The 25,355-nt window shown below is 39.9% G+C and overlaps 1 protein-coding gene across 1 annotated transcript in view; it reads left to right on the top strand.

Moving 5' to 3' along the window:
* Positions 1-25,355, top strand: part of PTPN12 (protein tyrosine phosphatase non-receptor type 12) — a 3,019,581-nt gene that overhangs the window by 1,610,646 nt on the left and 1,383,580 nt on the right. The window contains exon 14 of the mRNA XM_044088562.1: positions 1,434-1,511. Within this exon, the coding sequence (XP_043944497.1) occupies positions 1,434-1,511 (78 nt within the window). The remainder of the gene's footprint in view (positions 1-1,433; positions 1,512-25,355) is intronic.

The raw sequence follows: 25,355 nt of genomic DNA on the forward strand, positions 1-25,355 counted from the left end.
CCAAGGCAGGTCATGCCTATTCACTCTGGTGGACTTTTGAAAAAGTCACCAAGACAGTGGATGAGGGCAAAAATTGTGCATACTGCCTGCCATGACCTGGCTAAGGCTTTTGATAAATACCCCACTTAAGCATTGTAAACAGACTTGCAGAATTAGGCATTAACCCCTATGATATTCACTGGATACCCAGCTGGCTCTTAGACAGGACCCATGAAGTTAGGATGGGGAGACCACCTCCACAATTGCTTTGTGCTGGGCCTGCTCCCTTTTGGCATTTACTTCTTGGAAGTCAAGCCAGTGTGAAGGCCTCTGGCTAACCAAGTTTGCAGATGACTGCAAACTTGGAGCAGTCATAGAATCCCCTCAAGACATTATCATCCTACAGGAAGGACCAACTCAAACAAATGACTGTTGCCAAAGCCACAGCTTAAAACTGTCTGCCAAAAATCTGCATAACAGTAGCCTAGGAAATTACATCATAGGTAACACCCCCCTAAGAGTGGACCCAGTAGTCAGGGTTTTGGCGATGTATATGGATAGTAACCTTGCTTTTGACCAACATATGTCTAAGGTAGTAAGAAAATCATTCTTTGTTACTCAACTTATAAGCAAGGACATGGCATCTAGGCCTAAAGAGGTTATCTTTCCTCTGTATTGTGCCCTCATCAAAGTCATCATTGAGTATGATGCCCACTTCGATATGTACCTGACCAGGCACATGCAGCAACTGGAACATCCATAGAGGTTCCTCATAAAAAAATCCAGGGTGTAAACACCATGTCCTGTGCAGATTGTCTGAACGCTCTATCTCTTTCCTCTGTTTCCTACAGACTGTTGAGAGGCGATCTATACTTGACGTACAAAGCATCCTTGGATCCCCCTCTGATGGATCTTTTGCACATCCACAAAACCAGTAGCATCAGAACTACTTGATTTAGAGATTTGAACTTTGCTTGTGACATAAATAGGACATGATGGAATGACAGGTATGCATCTCAGAGAATCCCTCTTACTGGAACAAGCTTTCCATCCTTGAGAAGCAGAGTTCTTCCCTAAACATATTCAAGTATAACTTGGAGCAGTGGATGGAAAATCAGAAATTCATGCCAGGTCTAGCACCTATGTCTCTAGTGGACAGAGCCAGTCTGTACATAATACACTGGCTTATATATGCCCCCATAAAATGACCTCTAATGCTCAACAAACTTGCAGGATACATTTAGGATGCATGGCTAGGCTTACAAAAGGCCCCAGTAGTCTTTACGTTAGTATAATGAACCTGTGTCATTGACTATGTATGATATTCATTTTAAATCTGAAAGTACTATTTCTGTATGTATGAAAAAGGATAGCAATGACTGAAAGCAGTCGTTGTAGTCTGACTTTTGTTTTGTCTGAACTAATCAACATAATGGTTATTTTGTTTCCTTCAGAAGCTGATACACCTGAAGAATCTCCTCCACCTCTGCCAGAACGAACCCCAGAATCATTCATGTTAGCAAGTGAACTGGGTAAGTGTTTTAATAATTTTACTGTACTCTACTACTATCTTCCATACTTCCATTCTTTGCAGCAACTGTAGGCATTTAATAACCACCTGCCAGACCATTGATTGGATTTCCCTCCACCTGTCCCATATGTAGTCAATGGTTGTCATTTTGTTGATTTGACTATTTGAATGCGTTTATTGCCATTATCTTTAGCCATGTACCGATTTTTTACTCTCAGTAAAGCAAAGCAAGGCTTTGCAGTGCTTAGTGCTCTGTGCAAAAAGTTTCTACTGAAAATATGTTTCCTTGTGAACTCCAATATTCAGTAATCCATATGACAGTGCTGGTGACAAAGTTAAAAAGGGCAAGAAAATGTTAAAATGCTTTTTAGGGTTTTTTTTTTGCAGTTCTTAACGTCATTTTGAAGTCCACTTTGCTCAGGATTGAAGTTACTGAGGCAGTGCGCCTGTGAAATTTGTGCTCAGATTCTGTGGTCCTTTTCTCACGTCACTTGGATGCTTTAAAATCATTTGAAATCTTTACAGTGGTGCTAAATGTGTCACTTTATAGTGACATTTGAAGATTTCTAAATAATTGTATTCCTTTTATCCCTTTTTCCTAAAATTGGTTTTAGTATTTTGATATTGTCACTGTGAATTGTGTTGCCTCTAATCTTGGACTGATAAATTAAGTCCATCCATATTACATTTGCTTTTTTAATGTACATACAGTTCAGCCAGTCTCAAAGTAGTAGTGTTGCTTAAAGGGCACTTAAATGGGATTCCTCATATGAAGCTTGCTGAATGCATTGTTTTAACTAACTGTAGTATCACTTGATCATGAAGGAAAAGCATTTCCTCTTTTCTGCAACAGTCTTGTGGAAAAGGGTATTTTTTTCTGTCCTTCCAGCACTGGTCACTGTACTTTGAGAAGTCAAGTATGTTTCTTACATAGAATGCCAAGTAGGACCAATTCCATTCTTTTCTGTATTGTTTATTTTCTTGGGGAAAATATAAAACAAACATAAATTAAACAAGTTATCTCAACACTATGCTTTAGAGTAAGAACTTTACTCTTAAGTTTCTTTTATTGTGCTGTTAACCACTCCTCTCTTTGTTTTCTTTAATTTCATGGGCTTGCATTGCCTTCTTTCTGTTTAACATTTATCTCCATTTTGGCAAAATCTTAGTAGCTAGATTTTCAGTTAGTCCATTAGTTATTTTAAGCCTGCATTGCTTCTGGTGGACTTGATTAAATTGCTTTTATTTGAATGATAATAGCAGTGCCTGATTTTCTGCAGTGTTTTAGCTTACAGGCTGTCATCAATGGATGGGAAAGAGTGAGGGATTCCAGGGGCTTGCTTTACTGTTAATTTCCGTAAAACAAATGTTTGTGTAGTTAGTTGTACTGAAAAATAAATGCAGGTTGTGGACATCAGCCAGCATCTGTCATATCAATTCAGCTGAAATTCAAGAATCATGGCCATATCATTCAAGGGTGTCGGGAGGCGTATGCTTTGTATGCTAATGAGTGCATGTATCATTCAAGGGGGTAGCAGCACAAAGAAAAATGTTAAAACTTCCTATTACTGTGGCCCTTCCCAGTTCTTTCCTGTATCACTTACTTGCTAATAGTTAACAGCTCCCCATCCCTTCCCCTTTGATTATTAATCTTCAGTCCAAAACTCCAACCTTATTTGAAATTGTACGCTGCATTTAGGAACTAATTAGTCTTTCAGTCTGTCCTAGAAGAGCAACAAAGGAATGTTGTGCAGCTAGACAGGACAGGTAAACTGGAGAAAGGGTTGATAAGACAAAAAAAAAAAAACATACTGAAGTTATGGTACTAGTAAAGTACTACAAGAAGTTGGTGGGGGGGGGCATACCTCTCAACTATCCAGATTTTCGCAGAATGTCCAGATTTTGCTTCAAAGTTTTCGTCTTTTCCTCAAAGCTTTTGGTTTTCTGGCAACTCACTGAGGTGATCTGAGGAATGAAACTAATAAATGTCATACATTTGAGTTTCAGACTTTGTATCCTTTAGAAAATTAATTTTAATACATAGTCTGCTATTCTAGGAACTTTCAAAGTTTCAAACAGAAATATGTAAAATCTGTCCCAATTTTTAGGCCTTTGTACCCCCATTATGTCAAACTTTTTCCAAATTTCTTGGGCTTAGATGTTGAGAGGGGGCATTGGCAACAGGGTTTCCTTCTGGCTAATTGGGCTGTACCACGTTGCTAATTTGTGCAGGGGTGGAAATTTCTCAAGCATTTCAATTAGCACAATTCAATGGCGACTGCAATTTTGTACCCCCCTCCACTGGATGGTGTAACAGTGAACTGTTGCATCCGCTCCCTAACTAACACTGCTAAACATTCACTCTGTAGGAGACTGTGGTATTTAGAATATCAGTTAAAATAAGGTAAAAGTTGTACTGTTGGTATTTTGCTGAAAGCGAAGTGCAAGGGAATGAAAAAATTGTAAAGGTAAAAAGAAACTGTTAAAAGTATGTTACGTATATTCTTATCAAAGCTAGTTTATTTTTGTTTAGAGAAAGAAATCAGCATTCTGCATAGCCCAACAGTACTTTAATTCATAGAGCTGTAATAAATTTTATAGTGCAAGAAAAAGTGTACTTGATTCTTTTGAGACTTTGTGTAAAATGTCTTGCATTTAAGCAGCCAGAATTTATTGTGTCTGCTTAATTATTCTGAATACTGCCTGCAGGGCTTGATCAGCATCTTGGTTACAGAGTCAACTTTGCTCTCTCACTTGTTGAACCCAGGTTGGCTGCCCCTTCACCCCATTCCCACGCAGCTGTGGCTTTGTGTCATTTCGTATCTTAAAGATACAACAGGTAAGAAAGCAGCACTTGTGTGTGTGTGTGTGTGTGTGTGTGTGTGTGTGTGTGTGTGTGTGTGTGTGTGTGTGTGTCTCCACCATCAATGTCATATTAAGAAAATTTATTGTAATAGATACTGAAATGCATTCTTGATCACCTCACTTGGAAAAGTAGGGGCAGAACCCCAAAATCGCAATGAATTTGAAGTCTACCTTTGTATGATTTTTTTTTACTGAATGATGGTCCCCAGGAGTGTAACTTTTGACAAGCCTTTACAGTATGTGGACCATTGTTTCTTCCTGCTTTCACTTCCCCTACATAACTCTTGTTACATTTCTGTTCTATTTCACCATTGCCCACTCACTATAATTATATATATATATATATATATATATATATATATATATATATATATATATATATATATATATATATATATATATAAAACCCTTTCATATATTCCTTCATTTAAATCTTTATTTACTATATTGCCCCTGTATATGCTCCTCATTCCATCTCTGTTTACTTATTTATGATCTTTTCCCTCATAGCACTGTTTTTAGTTACTAGTGCATTGATTTTGTTTTAATTTTTAGCCCACAGCTGCATGGCTAATTGTTGCTTTCATTCCCATCCTTCAGGCCGAATCTCCACTCTTGTACATTTTCACTGAGCTGTCTGTAGTTTCCATGCTGTTTGCTTGTAACTCCTTATTATAGTTGTCTCTGCATGGAATACACCTTCCTCTCCTTGCACACAGATCCCTCTTATTGCTTTATGTGCAACCCATTACTATTCTTATGCTACTAGAAACACTTGTATCTTTGCTATTGTTAGTTCTGTGTAGACTTTTGTGTAATTTTTGTCACAGTCCTTGGTTATCATGTTCTGGGTTGTTTAGTTAAGTATACTACAGTTTGTTTTGATTTATTATTGTGTATATTGCTTCTTTTCCTGTATCTCTCTATATTACTAGCTATCCAAAATTTAAAATACCTTGTCAGTATTTGTCCCAGGATGTTAATGAAGAGTCTTCAGACCAGTTTAGTTACCTGGTTAATGGATGCATATTTTTACTTGAAGTTACAGAACTTCAAACTACATATGGTTGAGACCATATGATTGAAGTTCAATAACTTCAAAAAATAAGTCTTTTTTTTTTTTTTTTTTTTTTTTTTTGCATGGGGCAAGCCCCCTGCAACCCTGACATACCATATTACTCTTATATACCAACTCTGAGATCGCACTGCAGTGGGGAAAGGGTAACCCCCCCCCCTGATATCCACTGTATCTCAGTCTCTGCACAAACCGTCAGTGTTATGGAAATTCGATCATATGGTCTTGACCGTATGCAGTTTGAAGTTCCATAACTTCAGTGCAACAGTATGGACCCTTGGTTAAACAAATATGTGAATAATCACTTGTGACAATGGTGAGGTCTGCGTAAGAAGTGACAGATGCATTCAAGGTGGAGGTGGGATTATCAAGGATCAGCTCTGAGTCCTTTCGTATTTGCAGTGGTGATGGACAGGTTGACAGATAAGATCAGACAGAAGTTCCCATGGACTATGATGTTTGTGGATGACATCGTGATTTGTAATGAGAATACGGAACAGGTGGAGATGTGCTCTGGAGATGACAGGAATGAAGGTCAGCAGGGCTAAGACAGAATATATGTGTGTGAATGAGAGGGAGGAGAGAGGAATGATGGGGATGCAGGCAGTAGAGTTGGTAAAGGTGGATGAGTTTAAATACGTGGGATCAACAGTTCAGAGTAATGGTGAGTGTGGAACACCGGTGAAGAGAGTACAGGCAGGGTGGAGTGGGTGGAGAAGAGTGTCAGGAGTGATTTTGTGACAGACAAGTACCAGTAAGAGTGAAAGGGAAAGTCTACAAGATGGTAATGAGACCATCTATGTTATATGAGTTGGAGATGGTGGCACTGATGAAAAGACAGGAGTCAGAGCTGGAGGTGGAACAGTTAAAAATATTAAGATTTGCAGTGAGTGTGACAAGGATGGACAGAATTAGAAATGAGTATATTGAAGGGTTAGGGCAGGTTGGACGATTTGAAGACAAAGACAGAGAGGCAAGGTTGCATTGTTTTGGACATGTGCTGAGGAGGGATGCTGGGTATATTGGGAGAAGGATGCTAAGCATGGAGCTGCCAGGTAAGAGGAAAAGTGGAAGGCCTAAGATAAAGATTATGGATGTGGTGAGAGAGGACATGCAGGTGGCTGGTGTGACAAAGCAAGATGCAGAGGACAGGAAGAAATGGAAACAGATGATCCACTATGGCGACCTCTAACAGGAGCAGCCAAAAGAAAAGAAGAATCACTATCACTTTGTTGCGCTTCTGGCATACCAGACCAGGTACACTTTGTCAGAGCAGAACCTTTACTGTTTGACTACCTTTACAATACCTGAAGTGGTCAAGCCTTTCCAAGTCATGTAAATTATCCATTATAAGTAGTGTATAGAAAAACAGACCTATTTACATGTGAGATACAGTGACTGCTTTGGAGTTTTTCTGGCTAGTTCATTTAAATTCATTTAATGAATTTGGAAAATGTGCCTTTCTTCACTTTTAAGGTTAATGGGAGCAGACTCTTAGTTTAGTTTCCTAAAAGTAAAATTGTTTGGGACCTTTAAAAGGGAATACTGGTACTTTATTCGGTTTAACTTTTTCCATGACTACTACTATTGACACCTTTTGGCATGTCCAGCTGAATTCAGAAGTTCCTATTGAGAACTAGAGAGATTATTAAATGGGCAACAGATTTATCAAGCAGTAATCGTGAACAGTGTACTCAGAGGCTATAGCAAGATGTCTATTTTAAACAGATGTCCTATTTTTCTCTTTTTAATGTTGCCCTGAAGGACTGAAGCTCAAGATCGCATTTTAAATAAGCCATGTGTTTGTCTTTTTGTGTCAGTCATTTAAGGGATAGCTTAAAAGTACCTAGCCTTTTATATGTTCATAGGTAGGTACTAGGCTATTGTCCCTAGGGCCTATATAAGCCTAGCCAAAAAGGTACCCTGGCTTTCGCCAGCCAAGAAAATGATTTGCCTGTGCCCCTGTTGAGCAGAGCCACAGAAGTGATCCCTGGGGTGAATTTCCTATTTCCCATCCCGAGATTTTTCTTAAGTGCTAATGAGGAGCTTTGTTTGATATAGATAGGTAGTTTGTTTCAGAGTATGGGAAGTCTCTGGGACAGGAATCTATCCCTCCAGCATGTTCTGTTTATTGTGATGACAAGGTTTAGGTCCCTAGAACGTGTAGTTCGGAGTGATTAGGATTTCTTTAAGTGCAGCTTGTCCAACAGCTCTGGGTTTGACATAGCTTTGTATGTTAGGCAGAGATCGCCTCAGAGTAGGCGATATGCGACGGAGTAAAGCTGGAGTTTTTTGAGATGGTTTGCATAGGGCATCTGTTGGAGGCAGGTAATACTTTTTGTGAGGTTTGCTCAGTGCTGTATTGACATCTCTTTTAAGTGAAGAGCTGTCCACTTTCCCCACTTCACACTTTGCTGTCATCAGCAGATTCATTCTTTGAATGGCTGTTTTTTATGCTATGCTAACAGATAGTGAAACAGAATGCCATTTGTATTACCAGAATCTCAACATTGGAACTACCTTCATTTCTGTAGATCACTTTCAGTTGTTAGTCATTCGTTATGCTTAATAGCAACTCGGGGGTGGCACTAATTACAACCAGTCTGGAACCTGACTAGGACTTGATGTAGTTCTAAGTTTGAGTGGTGGTCTAGACAACAAGTAAAATTGAATGTTGTAGCACATTTAATGTACGCTTTCATACTGTGTTTGGACTTGGACTAGCAGGGTCTGTTTGTGGTGAATGGTTTAAGTTAACATTGATTAAGCAAATCAAATCAAACCAAACGGTACCAAACAACAAGATCTGCTAGTCAATGGAAAAGTGCAAGTCTCAAACTGTGCTGTGTGTGAGTTTTGCTGTTTGTGGACCTCTGCAAGTTATCTTGATGTGGTATATGGATCTGTTACTGTGTAATACTGATAGTAAACACTAGTTAAGTTTGTGTTTGGAAATCTTTAGAGCCAGCTGTTGTTTTGTAGTGTATGGTCTTGTCACAGTAGAGCACTCTTGATTGCAGCAGCTTTAAAAACAAGAAGCTGTGTGACAGTATTGTTTTATGGGCAGGTAAATAAGCACAGGTTAACTACATTTGTATTCAGTGACCACATACAAGTTTGGAGATGGGCATTATTTGGGGGCAGAGCAAATAGAGTTTACCACAGGGAGGACCAGGAGCATGGGTAACCACACTTGCTGGGGTAGTGTGGCTCATAGGGGGACAGCAGTGTGAAACTTTAGAGTTCAAAAAAAGCAATGGCTACACCCCTGATAGCAGTGTTTCTTCTGTCTCCGTGCTTCCATGTTTCTTTTACTGCAAAGGTGGGAGGGGCACAGTTTGTTAATCATATTGGTGACCCCCAAAAACTCATTCTTGTGAGCCCCATTCTTCTATACTTTGTTTCAGTTAAACTTTGTGTTTACTGATGCTGTTAATGCTGTTTACTTTGAGTCTTCCTAAATTGTTTCTGTTGGGAGGCCCTGGCCTCATTAATCTGCATGCAACCCCTAAAACTTTAAAGCTTCTGTTGTAAAACATTAGTTTTATTTCCCTTTATCTCCCACTCCCAGTACTGTTGTGTAAATCTGCCCACTAAGGTAGTATTATACCTTTAGTAATATTCTTTTTTGTTTTTTTGTTTAGAGCAACCTTCCTAAACTTTTTTTTTCTTACTCACTGTGGTCTTTCTTGTACTTTGCTTTGTCTGCTTGATTTCACTTTTTCCATTCTAATGGATAGCTGTTTTATACACATTCGCACACAGTCTTTTCTTATACACAATAGCTGCACAGTTTTTTTTTGTGTTGTAATTTTTTAAATTGTTTTGATTTTTATCTTGGAGTTTTATTTAAATTTTCTTTCCTTAGAATTTTAAAAGTTCATGACTGTGGCCACATATGTTTTTCATTCTCTGATTTCAAAGGAATTAAATCTAATTTGTGGGAGGAACTGAAAAGTAGGATTTCTTGTGCAGTGAAGACTAGGCAGGAAAGGGTGTAGTCACTGGGAGGTGCAAGCATACCTCTCAACAGTCCAGATTTTTGACTCATATTTTTGGTCTGTTGCTTATAAGATTTGTGGTTTTCTGGCAAATCACTGGGATGATATAAGGATTGAAGTCACTAAGTAATGGCATACATTTGAGATTCAGACATGAAATCCTTCAGAAAATGTATGTTAAAACAAACCCTGTTACTCTAGCAACTTTCTAAGTTTATAAGAAATATATTTAAAATACTTTGTTATAAATCTCCAAGTGTCTTTGCAATAAAAAAGTAGAAATCCAATGACAAAACAATAGCAAAAACAAGGCTCCAGTTTCTTCAGAAAATACAGCTGTTTATCCACACAGTACACAAGCGTTTTCACGAATGCTTCTTCAGGTGTAGCCATACTGCTAACAAAAATCACCTGTTTTAAACTAACATCATACATCACATGACTCCATCAATTAATGATTTAAAAAAGAATACCTTCTAAAATGTCAAATTACTAAAATATATTCCTAAAAAAAATATATATATATATATATATATATATATATATATATATATATATAAATTTGATACAAAAATACAAATTGCTATTTAATATATAAACATGATATAAAGTTGATAATGATTAAAATCACCTGCTTAATGGTCTGTTTTTTTAAAATGGGTCTTAGGGGTACGTGGTCATTCAGTCCATGTCCCACATCAGCCCTCAACCTAACGATCCAATTGGCTTCCAATTCTTCAGTTCTAGCCCTGATGTCACCTGCACTCTTATTTTCTTTACATCTACCTAAGACCATGAATTTAAAGCTGTGTCTCTCATTGGTCTCTGAGATATGTTTTGCAAGGGCATTAAACATACTTTTTCTTTTTAATGTGGTATATGTGCTCCGTTAATACGTTCATGGAGAAGGTGAGCGAAAGTACAAATCCACTACTTAACAGTATGACTGCCATAGAAGGGGTAGACTTTCCCAATATTGACTTTATAGCGCTGAAGAGTGATCTGCTGTCATTAGAGAAGGATTTATTTAAGCAAAAACGTGTGCAATATGAAAAATTTCATTTTGCAGCTTGCGTTGCTGAAAGCATTGTACCACGTGGGCTAAGGGTATTGAAAATGCCCGCCCAGGCAGACTGTGATTCATTGTTAAGTGAATGGCAACAGTTAAATCTTAATACCAGCATGAGTTACTTAAAATTGCTAATTGCAGCAGCAAATAGAGAAGTGGTGGTGGTGCTTGATTCTATTAAGAGAAAAATATACTGAACTGTATAGAAAATATGATGCCTGAGCGGTTGTGAGAACAGTGAATGACTCTATTGACAAGGTTATGACTTGTAGAAAGCTGCTACAGACCAAATTTAAAAAGTTGGAGAGAGATAGAAAAGGTTTTGAATTGGGCAATGTGTTCACGTGACCACGTGAGCCAAATACAAGTATATCAGACGCTGAACCTATTAGGAATGCAGAAGTAGGAGTCTCAGCGAACCATTTTGTGGGAATGGAATTGCCAACCAATCCAAAGGCTACTGATGTGCAGGAAGACCAGGAAGGGCGTATTCAAAATGAAGGGGAAGCTGCAATGCGTGAGATAGCGACCAGAGCTAGAAAGAAAACTTTTTCCATTGTGGCGGATGTTCATCGGGAAGCGGATGGTGCCATCTCTAGACCCGGGGAATATGACAGAGTGAACAATTCTTTTTTTAGGCCCCACAGGGCAGCTGAAACTCACATTTCCACTTCCCACCAGGGAAAGGTCCGTGAGCAGAGGAGGCAGAGGACAGACTCGAAATCAGCCAAGAGGGAGGAGTACCACCCAGAACAAGAGGAAACATATGGAAGAAATGGTGTCGGAACACCATAAAAAAAGCATTTATGAACGCAAAAGTTTGATAGTTAATTTGTCGTCAGTTGTTTTAACTGAACATGAGCGTAATGTGTTAGAAAAAGGCTTGTCATTTATTCCAGCGGCAGACATGGACATTACAGAGATTATATTTGACATTAAAATATTTACACATAATCTTATGCTCAAAATTATGTTTAACAATGATTCTAATGAAAAAATATTTAATTTTAGTAAGCCAAGTTTATTTATACCCAAGCCAAATTTGTTAATTAATGCTTTTGAAAGAGTCTGTATAGAAGATGTATATAGGGTGTATTATGAGCAAAAAAAGAAATGTGGTAGAAACAAATGGCACAATATGAGTAAAGAAGAGTTTGAGGTCCTGATACACCTTCAGAGTGAACCTACAATAATGACACGGCCAGCTGACAAAGGAGGGCAGACAGTTATAATGAATAAAGAAAAATATGATGATAAAATGAATGAATTACTGAGTGACACCAAATTTTATCAAAATATTTCTCCTTTGCAGGTGAAACAAATGATAGAAAGAGTGCATAAGGAACTTAGAAATTTAGAGAAAAAGGGATTAATAGACAGTAATCTTTTGAAATACTTTATAATACAAAATCCTACTACACCTAATATCCAGGGACTTCCGAAAGTTCACAAGTGTAAAGAGAACCCCCCTATGAGACCCATTGTGGCAGGGAGGGATTGGTGCACAAAATCTGTTTCTATTTTTATAGAAAAGAATTTAAAAGGTTTATTAGGGAAGTCAATTCATATCTTGAAAGATACAGAGCCACTTCATCAAGGATTTGTATAGATTTACTAGGAGGGGCACTCATTAGAATCAGTTATTTTGGTTACACTTGATGTTGTGTCCCTCTTTGCAGATATCCCAAATGAGTTTGGTATTGGCAGCATTGTGAAATCATTAGATAAAGATGGTAGTTACACACAAGAAAGCATAGAGTTAATACAGATTCATTTGAGACTAGTACTTGAAAACAACATTTTTCTGTTCAGGGACAGGATATACTGGCAAAGGAATGGCGTTGCGATGGGGACTTATAGTTGAGAGCTGAGAGAGAGGAGGATAAAGTGAGAGATGGTATCAAATGCTTTTGATAGATCTAAAAAATGGGCAGTTACAATGTGACCTGTGTTTCGGGCTTTGTTGATCATATCTAGGAAGGATGTTAGTGTAGTGGATGTGCTGTGACCTGGGTGGAGTCAATGCTGTGTTGGGGAGAGTGTTTTATAGCATGTAACCTAAGAGTAGCTTTTGCACACATTTTTCTAGGATTTTAGAGATAGGGGAAAGTATAGCAATGAGTCAGAAGTTGGCGATATTGGTTGATGGGACCACCTTTGTGAAGAGGAAGGATGATTGCTTTTTTCCCACAGGAAAGGGACATGGGATTCCTTGATAAATCTGTTTATCAAAATGCTAATGGGATAGGCGACTACGTCAGCAACGATTTTTAAGAAACATGGCAGGAATTCTATTGGCTGAGCATCAGCAGGGTTTTAATTTGAAGAGGAGTTTTTAATGGTAGAGGTGGAGATGGGAGAGAGATTGAATTCTGGTTGTGAGGATTGTTGTGTACTGTAAGGGGGGAGGGTGTTGCTTGGAGTAGCAAGATTCAAAGAATTTGAGGTGTGAGGTAAGGAGTGTTGTAAGGAGGAAGAAGAAGAGCTTGTAGGAATAGTATTACTTGTGAGAGATAAAGAAAAAGTAGCAGTGATGTTGGCAATGGTGTCAATAAAGGAGGAGTTAAAAATGCTAGCTATTTGTTCCGGATGCAGGTCAGTGTGTGGACAGGGATTGGGTTTGGAGCCAAGGTTTAAGTGATTATTGATGGAAGACCAGAACATTTTGGGGTTATTTTTTCTATTTGTTTGTTGGTTCCAGAAATATTGCTGTTTGTCTTTAGAGATGAGTCTTTTAGCTTGGTTACAGAGCTGTTTGTAATGAATGAGGTCAGTTGGAATATTAGATTTAAGCCAAAGTTTCCGAACTTTGTCCCTTTTAGTCATAATTTCTTTGGTAGATTTTGTTAACTAGGGTGCTTGCTTGATTCTTTTAGTCTTGGTAGGAGTTGGACTACTCAAAATATTTAGGAAGGTATTAACGAAAAGGAGAGCGTCATCCAGTGGCAGAGTTTTAAGTGTATTCCAGTTAATGTTATTGAGGAGGCTAATAAGTGTATCGGGGGTGAATTTTGAAAGGTTTTGGACAAGTCTAATGTTATGGACTTTAGGGGTGGATGAATAGGCACGTATAGCATAGGCAGGAAGATGATCACCAAGGAAGTTTGACATGGTGCCGAAAGCTATGTACTTGGAGGGGTCTGAGACTAAGATGGAGCCATCATTGGTTTTGTTGTTGTACCTTGTGGTGGTAGAGATAGGTTGGTTGAAGTGAAACAAATTTATGCTGGAAGGTGTTTGTTTGGAAGAAATGGAGGCCTAGTCAGTATTCATGTCACCAAGGATAATTGTTTCATTTTTTTATAGTATAGGGAATCCAGGAAAGGATATCTTCTAGAACTGTTATGTTATTTCCATGGGGGATATATAGGACAATAATACAAAAGTTTTTTGATCTATTAATATTCAGAAAGGAGATGGAATTGAGGGGTAGATTCTTTAAATGGTGATAATGTTGAAGGTATTGGGGTAGATGATGGCAACACCACCTCATTTTTTTATTACGGTTGTCTGCCCTAATTACACTAAGGTTTGGTGGAAGAAACTCTGAGTGTTATATAGAGGGTTCTAACCAGGTTTTTGTGGCAGCTAGGATACTGGTATTATTTTGAGAGAGCCAGGCATGCAACTCGGTTTTATTGCAGATACTTTGAAAATTTAGGGTATTATGTGAAGCATTTTAAAAGTGTTTTAGAACATTTCAGGGAGTTAGTGTTAGAGGAGAGGAAAGTGGTGTTGGGCCCAGGGTTAGGGTGGATGTCCCCAGAACAGATGAGGGACAAAAGGATATGGGCAAGACGGCGTAAGATATGTGAAAGTTTAGAGATGATATAGTGGAGAAAGAAGTGGGAGTTGGATGGGTAATGTAAGGAATAGTTTGTGTGGAGGATATGTGGTATTGCACAAAGAAGGTAATTTGTATGATATATGCTAGGGCTAATGTTGGAGTATGAATTGTGCAAGGAAAATGTAAAGCTGGCTTTGTAGTTTGTTTTGGGAGGTAAGGAGTGAGGGTTTAGTGATGTTGCTTGTAAAAGAAGTAGGAGCAATAGAGAGAGAAAAATTAGGAATAGTGTATGTGGAAAGACGGGAGACATTTTGAGACAATGCTGTGTAAGTACAGGAATTGAAGACGGGATGTTAGTAAGTGAGCTGGACTATGGTAAGTCAAAACAGTTCTGCAGTTTCACACAATTATTCAAAAAAAGAGTTGTGTAAAAGCTTTCTTTCTGTTATAAATGTTGTTTTCTTAAGACCTGAAAGTAGAGAGTCACTTTTAGAGTTTAGTTTTCACCATGACCAGTATCAGAGAAATGTTCTAAATATAAAAGTGTGGGCTAAGGGGATAGGGGGAGGACTTATGCTAGTCGGGGTCCCAGTAGTGTGCACGCCAGAGTCGGGGACAAAAAAAGTATATAAAATATTGTAGTACGTACAGATAAAAGTAAAAAGACTAGTAGGCATGCACTGCAAGTAGGAAGGATAATTTTGCTCGTTTCACCCTAGGTTGTCACCGTGGTTGGAGGGGTCCAGCCAAGATGTTTAAGTCTGGGAGCCCCGTTGCCCTTTGTGCAGTATAAAAAGGAACTGTAATAAAGATAATAGGATGATCAAATAAGCATTTGAATTCAGAATCTAAGACAAGCAGGGAATGAAGGAAAATGATATACAAAGGTTACACAGTAGCATGGTACTGCATAACATTACATAGTGAATATGTGTAAATCACTGATGCAAAACATCTGAACAGCAAAGAAATGCTAAAGGTGCAGTTCCAACACATGTGATGTGATTTAGCAATGGAGAAAGGAATAAGCATTGTAGACTAACTCCCTACACACTTGTGCCATCTCTATTCAACCGTGCAGAAAAGCAGCAGCCTACCGCAACATATATTAACAAATGCAGATAGTGAAGAAGCAAATATGCATACGCTATGCTATAGGGCTAGCAGAACTGTTCAGACTAATAACAATGTACTAATAAGTTTGCAAAAGTAAAATTAACAACAAGTAGTTACTAATACCCAAACAGTATTATGCAAATTGCACTGAGTAATATATTTAACAGGTGCTTTAAAGTAGTTGAGATTCATAAAAAGAAAAGAGAAAAAAAATAAAAGTCTTTTCACAGGGCTTTGATTACAGTACCGCACCCAGCACAGGACAAATAACGCAATTTGTATTTACATCCACAGTTCCCCAGAATACTTACAATGCAGGCGCACACCACTAGGAGATGCCAAAACCAGTCAAGAAAGTTTAAAACATGTGGCGCCTGCAAGTAGCGGGAGGTTAAGTAACTTCTGTTAGGGTAAATGGGGGAGGGGTCTACAGAATGCGCAGCCAGTAGTATTGTTTCAGAATCAATCAGTGAGCAGGACTATGGTAAGTCAAAACAGTTCTGTACATTCCTATTTTGGAGCCTTCTTCCCCTCATTTTGTCGGGCTTTGCCCAGATTTCTTGCATTAACAAGTAGAGAGGTATGCAAGTGCTCTTAAACTACTGCTGTTGTGTGACTGCATTAAAATTTTCTTACCCAACTGCCCAGTCCATGTTGTGTTTTTAAACTCTGTGGCTTTTGAGTTGCCCACCCCTACTTGTAAGTTTGACCTTGGAACGTCTCAGGTACGTTTCATCTGCACATGCTTTTGGGCACTAAAAGATCAAACTGGGAAGGCCCTTCCATTGCACTGTTAAAGGACAAGTTACCCTTTATTTCATATCCTCCAATTCACTTATTGCACAATGCAATAGACAGAGTATTAATTGCTTTTTATGTCTTACTTTTAAAATCCATAACATCTGGAGAAAGACTTGCCAGTCACTGGAGAACCTATGAATAGCTTCTCAGGAATGACCTTGGGACAGGTGCTTCTGTTTTGCTCCCAATAAGAGAAGGAGCATAGGGCCATTACTTTAGCGAGATTACTAGTCACTAGAAGATTTGAGAACAATTGCTAAGGTGCCAGCTTGGCACTAATGCTGCTGATTTGCTCTTGGTTAGAGGAGTATAGGGACATTAATTCCTGACAGTCTTTGAATGTGCAGTTTGTATGGAACTTCCCTGATTGATCTGATTGCCATTTTGGCAGTACGGTCTCTGAATGTGCAGTGTGTATGGGACTTCCCCTGATTGAGCTGGTTGCTGTTTTGGTGGTTAACCTCTTTGGTTTTAATTTTGGTCCTTTGTGCAGGTTGGCTTTCTGTTGTGCCAAATTGTACTTACTATCCATGGGCATCTACCAAGAGAAGGCTGTAACAGTTGTACTGAACCCAGCAACATGTGCAACAATACTATGTCACAGGAGGCAGCTTTGAATTAATGCTGCTGTTTTCCTGCTGGTGAGAAGGAGCAAAGGATCATTGATTCCTAGTTTGCATGTTGCTGTGATAAGAATAGTTCTAGTAGGCAAATCACCACTACTCATGATTTTTGGCAGACCTAATTCTGTGTTTTCATTAATTACTATTTAACTGCCATCTAACCTAACTTGAGTGTTACCTTAAATATTTAATCCATTACTCTTAAAGCTTTATTGTAATGGTCTCCCTCCAACCCCTGAGTACTGTGACAAGACCAACTCCTTCACCATGGAGCAGCATGTCTCAACAGTCTGCTGTCACCTAGTCAAAGGCCTTTCTGATCACCTTAGGTGTCATAAGGCAGTGTAACAGCTGCCTTATGCTTAGTGACTGTTCACTGCTTCTATCAATTGATTGTACATCTTGCAAGAGTCGTAAATGCATTTATTTGTCTTTGTTTACCAGGAAAGACCAACTGAGTAATTCCCATTTTCAGCAGGGACCCGGGGAGAAAAGCTCCATTTGCTTACATTGCATTATAGTAAGTTCCAGTCAAACACAGAGTAGTTGCATTTCTATTTACATTTATACACAAACAGTAGTTACATTTGTACATATACATTCTAAGATTTTGCAGAGGTGTAAGTTAATAAAGACAAAGCACACTTGCAACTTAATGGATTGTACAGGCAGCAGTTATGTATAAAAATGTTATAATTTCAGTAAGAGGTTGAGAATATTGACCACAACTCTGATCTGAGATGTATAACAATAATTATCCTTTTTTTTTTGCTTATTATTACTAGTTATTGCTTCTAGCAATTTATATATAGCACTTTTTATTGCCTGCTGCATACTTTTTCTGTATTTTATTGCTATTAACTAATCTGCACGGTTAAACTAAAATTGTCTGCCTTACAGGGCCTGATAAATAGGTTTTTACTGTCACACTGTTTGTAAAGCTTTTTAGCTAGTTTCACTGTGTGAAAGGTATTAACGGGAAATTTTCTCTACTTGTTAAGCACCTATTTTTTCTGATTTCCTGCTAAGGAGTGCATCATGTAACTGGTTTGTTTGCAGTAAAAAACTTTCTGTAGAGTCTCCCTGCTCCTTTATCTGTTTGAAACTTTCATTTTGTGGCTCACTGCTGTTCTACTGTGATAAACATTTCTGTAGTATTAACTGTCTAAACGAGTGTAGGCTAGTAGCTTTAGTATTGTTCACCACCCTCCCTGCCTGTTGGTGTCTTGCTGTTATACTTGGTGGCTTTGCAGTTGCCCGTCCCTACTGTAAATTTGATCTGAGACACTCCTCCCAGTCTAGTGTCATTAGTTCATTCTACCTAATACAGAGAGAACATTTGAGAAGGCCAAACCACTTAGTTTCCTAACCTTGAATTATCTTCTGCTTCTCTTCTCTCTCTTTCCTTTACAAAAAAAAAAAAACTTTGCTAGAATCTCCCTGTGTTCTTCTTAACTGTAACAAAAAAATGTACGCTTGTTTCCTGCCTTTCCTGTAACAAGTCTAGTCCAGATACAGATTTGCTGTATCCAGGACTGTTTGTAAGCTCCTAAGCCCCCAAGCCTGTCTGTGTTGGAAGGAAGCCTGCTAGCTTATCAGTGGGAGTGGTAAGCACTAGGTAACCTATCTGCCACATAAGGAGTGGTTCTGGGCCAGAAATTGTAGTTATTGGCAGTTTGGGCAGTTTTTCCATCTCTCTCAACTTTCTGATTTAAAAGCCCGCATTTGCACTTGTTTCCCCCCTTTCCTGTAACTAGTCTAGTCCAGATACAGATTTGTTGTATCCATAACTGTTTGTAAGCTGATGAGGCCCCCAAGCCTTTCTGTGTTGGAGGGAAGCCTACTAGCTTATCAGTGGGAGTAGTAAGCAGTAGGTAATCTATCTACCACATAAGGAGTGGTTTCTGGCCCAGAAATTGTAGTTATTGGCCGTTTGGGCAATTTTTCCATCTCTTTCAACTTTCTAATTTAAAAGGTCGCATTTCCACTTGTTTCTTTCCTGTAACTAGTCTAGTTCAGATACAGATTCTTAGTTTTAGCACTTGAATTTGCTTATTCATGCTCAGCACTTGTTCAGAACTTGTAAGCACTAAATAAGCTACAAATTAATGCAGCACTCAACCTTCCTCATTACCTAAAGGAAAACAGTTTTTGTACTTACTTTCCTCACTTGCTTAGAGAAAAACAGCTCTTGTACTCACTTTCCTCACTTGTCTAGAGGAAAACAGTGTTTTATTCAAGCATGTCCAAGGGTCAGCTCCCAGTGTTCTCTCCTGTCTATTTGATTAATCTGGACATCTTGGGGCAGTGTAGCAATTGCCTCATGTACAAAGACAACCCTCTCCTCCTCCCACCCAACAGTACAAACTGTGAGAGATGCACTTATTTAGCCATACTGGAGGTAAAGCTCTCTCCAACCAAGACTGAACTTGACAGTCAAGAGGAGAAGGTAAACACTTGCACCACACTACACTCATCACATAGTCCCACTAAACTTACACCACCAAAATCCACATACAGAAACACAAAAAACATTAGTGGAAGCTCTTAATAATAATCCGCTCAAGCAACAGAGACCTCCAAAGAAGAAACGCAAGCACCCTCCACCCCCCTCAACACAACACAAATGAGACATAGCCCACAGACTCAGTGTGCCACTCAACCACAGCCCATAAGGCAAAACAACGTACCCAACACACTAGTAATAGGTGAGACTATAGTCAGGCACACTGATGTCCCACTCACCAGGCTAAACAAGAAGGTTACTGTCAGCTGCCTGTCGGGTGCCAGGATCCACCACATAACCCACGCACTCTGGACACTCCACAAGTACAAATATGACTCTGTCATTGTCCATGTTGGTGTGAATGACCTGAGAAGTACCTACCTGGACTACATGAAAAGAGACATGGAAGAGCTCTTCAATCTTGTAGGCCAGCCAGGTATGACCCTAGCCCTAAGTAGCATCCTGCCATCGCTCAGAATGATACCGCAGTACAAGAACAAAATTATTGATTTCAACAATTGGCTAAGCTTCTGGTGTCATTCTAAGGGGATCCAGTATCTGCCTGGGATGACATGGTCAACAGACTATGATGCTACATGAGATGGCCTGCACCTGTCACTCCTGGGATTCTGGATACTGGCTAAGGCTCTTGCCGCCCCTATAGTGCCTTTTGTAGGCTATGTTCAAATGACAAATTCACCACCATAACAGGAACAGGAAAGCAAAAACTGAGGGTAATGCTACTCAATGCTAGAAGTCTAAATCACAAAACGCACTCCCTGGAGGCACTCCTTAAAATGGAGAACATCAATATCTGTGCAGTGACTGAGACCTGGTTCAAGGCTCCAGAGAGCACCCATGCATTATCAGGCTGTAACTCATACCACACTTTTCGGCCACCTAACCTGGACCGGAACAGCAAAGGCGAAGGTGTGTCCATATTCATTAAGGATATCCACAACTCCAGGCTAGTTGCTCAGCATAATGTATCTGAGGTTATCCAAGTGCAACTAACTCTGGGCAAAACTGCAATCCAAATTATAGCTTGCTACAGATCCCCTACCATGCCCCAGGATTCCCACTCCTCTTTTCTTGATATACTGGAGAATGTTAGAGTTTAACCAAATACCCTAATAATGGGCGATTTCAACTACCCCACCATTAACTGGGAAAACTACTCATGTACCAGCTCCTTCGCTGAACGCTTTCTGGAATTCATAAATTCCAACGCCCTGGATCAACTTGTCCACACCCCCACCAGGGACAACAATATCCTAGACCTAGTCATTACCAACATGAGTGACCGGTGTTACACACCTGAAGTCAACTCCTCGTTGGTCAGATCCGACCATAAGCTAATCATCCTAGATATCCACATGCCGCCCCCAACCCCCATTAAGGAAACCACAGTAAAAAATGTCTCCAAAGCCAACTTCATACTTCTTAAGACAGAAGTGGCAAACTTCATGACACCCATGCAGATGGACAATACAGTTATGACTGCTGAATCCTACACAAATGCACTCTATAAGCACTTACACGAGTGCATGGATCGTGCTATCCCAGACAGAACCAAGACACTGTCCTCCAAAAAAAGGAAGCCAATCTGGTGGTCCCCTGCCATAAACAAACTCTACAACAGAAGGAAGAAACTGTTGCAAAAGAGAGTAAAATCCCATGAGTGGAGGAGCTCCCTCGTCAGCCTCAGTAAGAATATGCGATCCTTTATAAGATCCTCCAAAGCTAGCTATGAAAACAAAATCGCCACTGATTCTTGGGACAACCACAAAGCATTTTATAGCTATGTCAAGAATCTCAATGGCAACACCCAGATCTGCTCTGAGTTACAGCACAACAGCACGAAAATTCCAGAACCAGCTGATATTGCCAACATCCTGGCAGATAGGTTCAGTGCTAACTTTACCCCCCTCTCACCCCCTAAAGGGCCCATATCTATACAGGAAGAATGCAGAGTCCCTGTAATCACAACTACGCAGGTAAAAGCTGCACTCTCTAAATCCAAAAAACACAGCATCCATGGGACCTTACAACATCCCAGGCTGCGTTTTACATGAACTTCAGAACAAACTGGCTCCCCACCTAAGCACTATGTTCATTCAATCATAGCCTCACATCAGGCTTTGTGCCACCACTGATCCCGGGAACTATCACAATATTAGCCTGATGAGCCTGGTCTGTAAGGCCATGGAACGTATCATCATGGAACTCATAAACAAAGACATTGGTAACCTCCAAACTCTGGACCCCACCCAGTTCGGGTTTGTGAAAGGCAGATCATGCCTCCTGAACCTGATCGACTTCTTTGAGGTTGTCATCAAAGCCGTAGACAAGGGTAAGGTGGTTCACACAGCCTATCTTGACCTCGCCAAGACTTTCGACACCATCCCCCATTCTGGAATTATAGCTAAACTCACTAAACTAGGTATAAATCCCTACGTCACAAGATGGGTTGCCAACTGGCTCACTGATAGAACCCACACAGGAAAAGTTGCAGACTCCAAGTCTGACTTCATACCAGTGACAAGTGGACTACCAAAGGGTTCAGTCCTGGGACCTCTCCTGTATGGTATCTACTTCTCTGAAGTACAGGCTAACACAGAAGGCCTTTGGCTAATGAAGTTCGCAGGTGACTGCAAACTAGGAGCCATAGTCGAGTCCCCAAATGATGTGGACATCCTACAGAAAGGCCTCACTCAGACAGATGCCTGGTGTCAGAGCCGTGGCCTCAAGCTCAGTGCCAAAAAGTGCATTGTCATCCCCTTTGGTAAAAACTCAGTACCCATGAACTACCACATAGGCGGTAGTCTACTTAATGCCGAATGTGTGATAAGAGACCTTGGGACCCAGGTGGACACTAGTCTCTCCTTTGATAATCACATCACCACAGTAGTCAGGAAATCCTTCTACGTGGCACACCTCATCACAAAATGGTTCTCATCCAGGAAAAAAGGGGTCATCGTTCCCCTCTACTCGACACTCATTAGACCCATTATAGAGTACAACGCCCCTTTTGGAATGTACCTCACATGACATCTACAGCAGCTGGAAAGGCCACAGAAGTACCTCACAAAGAGGATTACTGGCCTCAAACAGATGCCCTACACTGACCGTCTCAAAAACCTCCAGCTTTACTCCGTAGCATATTGCTTACTCCGAGGTGATCTCTGCCGAACGTATAAAGCTATGTCAAACCCAGAGCTGTTGACCATGTTACACCTAAAGAAATCCTAATCTCTGAATTACATGCTCTAGGGACCTAAACCTTGTCACTACAATAAACAGAACTTGCTGGAGGGATAGATTCCTGTCCCATGGACTTCCCGTACTCTGGAACAAGCTACCCATCTATGTCAAGCAAAGTTCCTCATTAGCACTCTTCAAGAAAAATCTTGAGTGGATGGGAAAGAGGAAATACACCTCGGGGATCACTTCTGTGGCACTGCTTGACAGGGTCACAGGAAAATAACTTTCTTGGGTGGCATAAGCCAGGGAACCTTGTTGGCTAGGCTTATTTAGGCCCCTGGGCCAATAGCCTAGTACCTACCTATGAGCCTATATTATGCTTAAGGGGAGTATTTGGATAGTACTGTACAGTGAAAAATTTTAACCCTGTGATCATGTACAGGACCCCAGGATTGGTTAAGATGTTGTGTAAGCAGTGGTTTAAAACTACTGAGTGTCGGAGATATAAATATTTAAGAAACATGGAGGCAACCTTTTTCATCATATCACTCTCAATAAGCATCATTCCTTCACACCACCACATCACTCAGAACTTAGCAGTAGGGCCATAATTTGTGCTGAAGCTGTAAATAAAACTTTACCAAATCCTCCTAGACTGCACTGAAAGAGCCTAGCCTCCAGCACAAAAAGACAACACCTACTACTCCTCCACATGTACATACTGCAAATCCCCACAGTTCACCGAAGAGTCATCAGGAAAGCAGGCCTTAAGCCCATAAGATGCAGTAAATTTACTTCTGAGCAGAAACATGATTTAGTCATAGGTGGCTTTGTAGTTAAGCATACAGCAAGCATAACACTCACCAGAATGGACAAAAACAGGGTAACTGTTAGCTGTTGGTCCAGTGCCAGGATCCGTGATGACACAAGGGCCCCAAGATCCCTTAAAACAAGTAAATATAATTACAACCTTTTTATTGCCCATGTGGGAGTTTACTATACCTAGAGTGACATTACTCTGTATGTGTTAGAGGCAGGATAGACACTGGTCTTGTATCTTACCTTCACCAAGAATGATGCCTAGATACCAACACAGGACATTTGGCTTTAGCAAAGTAATTGGTGTCAATCTAAGGGGATTCAGTATATGTCAGCCTTGAGATGAAATGGTAGACAAGACTTCCTGTTTTGCCGTGGATATTTTACATCTCCCTTACCAGTGATTCTGCATACTAGTCTTTGCTCACCCCATTGGGCCTTTTTCATACAGAGTCTCTCTATTGAGCATTCCTACATAGTAAACTCCAGTTCAAATTCTGACAACATCATAGTGGCACTACTCCAATGCTAGGAGTCTAACTAGAAAGATACCTGAACTTGAGGCCCTCCTGCAACTTGAACACATTTGTATTTTTGTAGCTACCGACCTGTGATTTCAGTGAAGTGACATCTCTCCCTCTGCATAATGGTTTGGCGCCTGTCGTGCTTTCAGGCCCTCAGGTAACTGTGCGAGAGTTTCTGTATTTGTCAGAAATACCATCACGTCATCTCACATTACCTACAACCTCCTGGAGATCTCAAGTGCCGTTAACAAGTCCAACTGTTACTTTATTTCTAGCTTCAGATCCCTATCAGTAATCCCTTAAAGGTCATGGAAGTAACAGCAACACCACTGAGAGATTAAATATCAAGCCAAGTGCCTTCTTTCTATTGGATTTCAGCTACCCAAGCACACCTACACTTCTAAAAAGTGATCTGCTCAGTATGCCCTAGACTTTAATGCCAGTGTGCTGGAACAAATTATAAAAAATACCCACTAGAGGCTCAAATATCCTTAACCTGGTGTTTACCAACCTAGTCCCTGATTGTACCCCGCCCCACATCTCCTCTTCTCTGGTTAAATCTGACAAGTCACTCATCTTCTCTTTTTAAGTCTGGTGGTACCACCCCACCAGCAAGTGAAACCTTTACAGACTCCAAGCCGGTAGAAGACCTGTGCAAAATTCCCAACAATCCCCTGCAAATGGACCCAGCTGAGAGGGCCACTACATTCACCTTTGACTTTTACCAACACCTGCACAGCTACACAGAAAAGTTAGTGCCGGTCCACCCTAAATATATTGCAAATTCAGGAATAAACCTGTCTGGTGGAACTCCCATATAATAAACTGTATATCAAAAGAAGGAAAATCATAAAACGTTGTAAGGAATCCCCAAAATCTTTTCTCAGGACCACAGAGAAACATACCAGTAAAGAACTTGAGTACTATTAGACACTGTAAAGCCAGATTACAAACTTAAGATCATTACAGGTAACCAGGAGGCATAACCTCTTGCTTTCAGTAATGTCAGGAAATAAAGGAGTAATGTTCAACAATACATTGAGCTCATCTATAATAATGTCTTATATTCTAGTCCCAAGGACATAGCCAGTATATTAATGGAAACATTTAATACTAACTTTCCCCCACTTATCCACATTATTGCATCCAGTATCCTTGATGATTTAATTTTCCCTGAAATCACCTTGGAACAAGTCGTGGAAATTCCTGTAAAAAGCAAAAATAATACCTCCATAGGACCAAACAAGATACCAGGTTTAATTTTTATCAATGTCAAGTGTGCACTATCTGAACCTCTTCTTAAGGTGTTAAGCTTCATCCTGTTCACTGGGATTTCTATCTGCTGCCTGGAGAACACCCACTGTGACTCAACCACAGAAGTGTGGCCCCTTTATGGATCCAGACAGTTAGGAGCACATCAGCTTCACCAGCCTTATATACAAAGCCATGGAATGT

This window comes from Protopterus annectens, chromosome 11.part0 (assembly GCF_019279795.1).
Source record: "Protopterus annectens isolate FY-2018-M chromosome 11.part0, PAN1.0, whole genome shotgun sequence".
Lineage (NCBI taxonomy): Eukaryota > Metazoa > Chordata > Ceratodontiformes > Protopteridae > Protopterus > Protopterus annectens.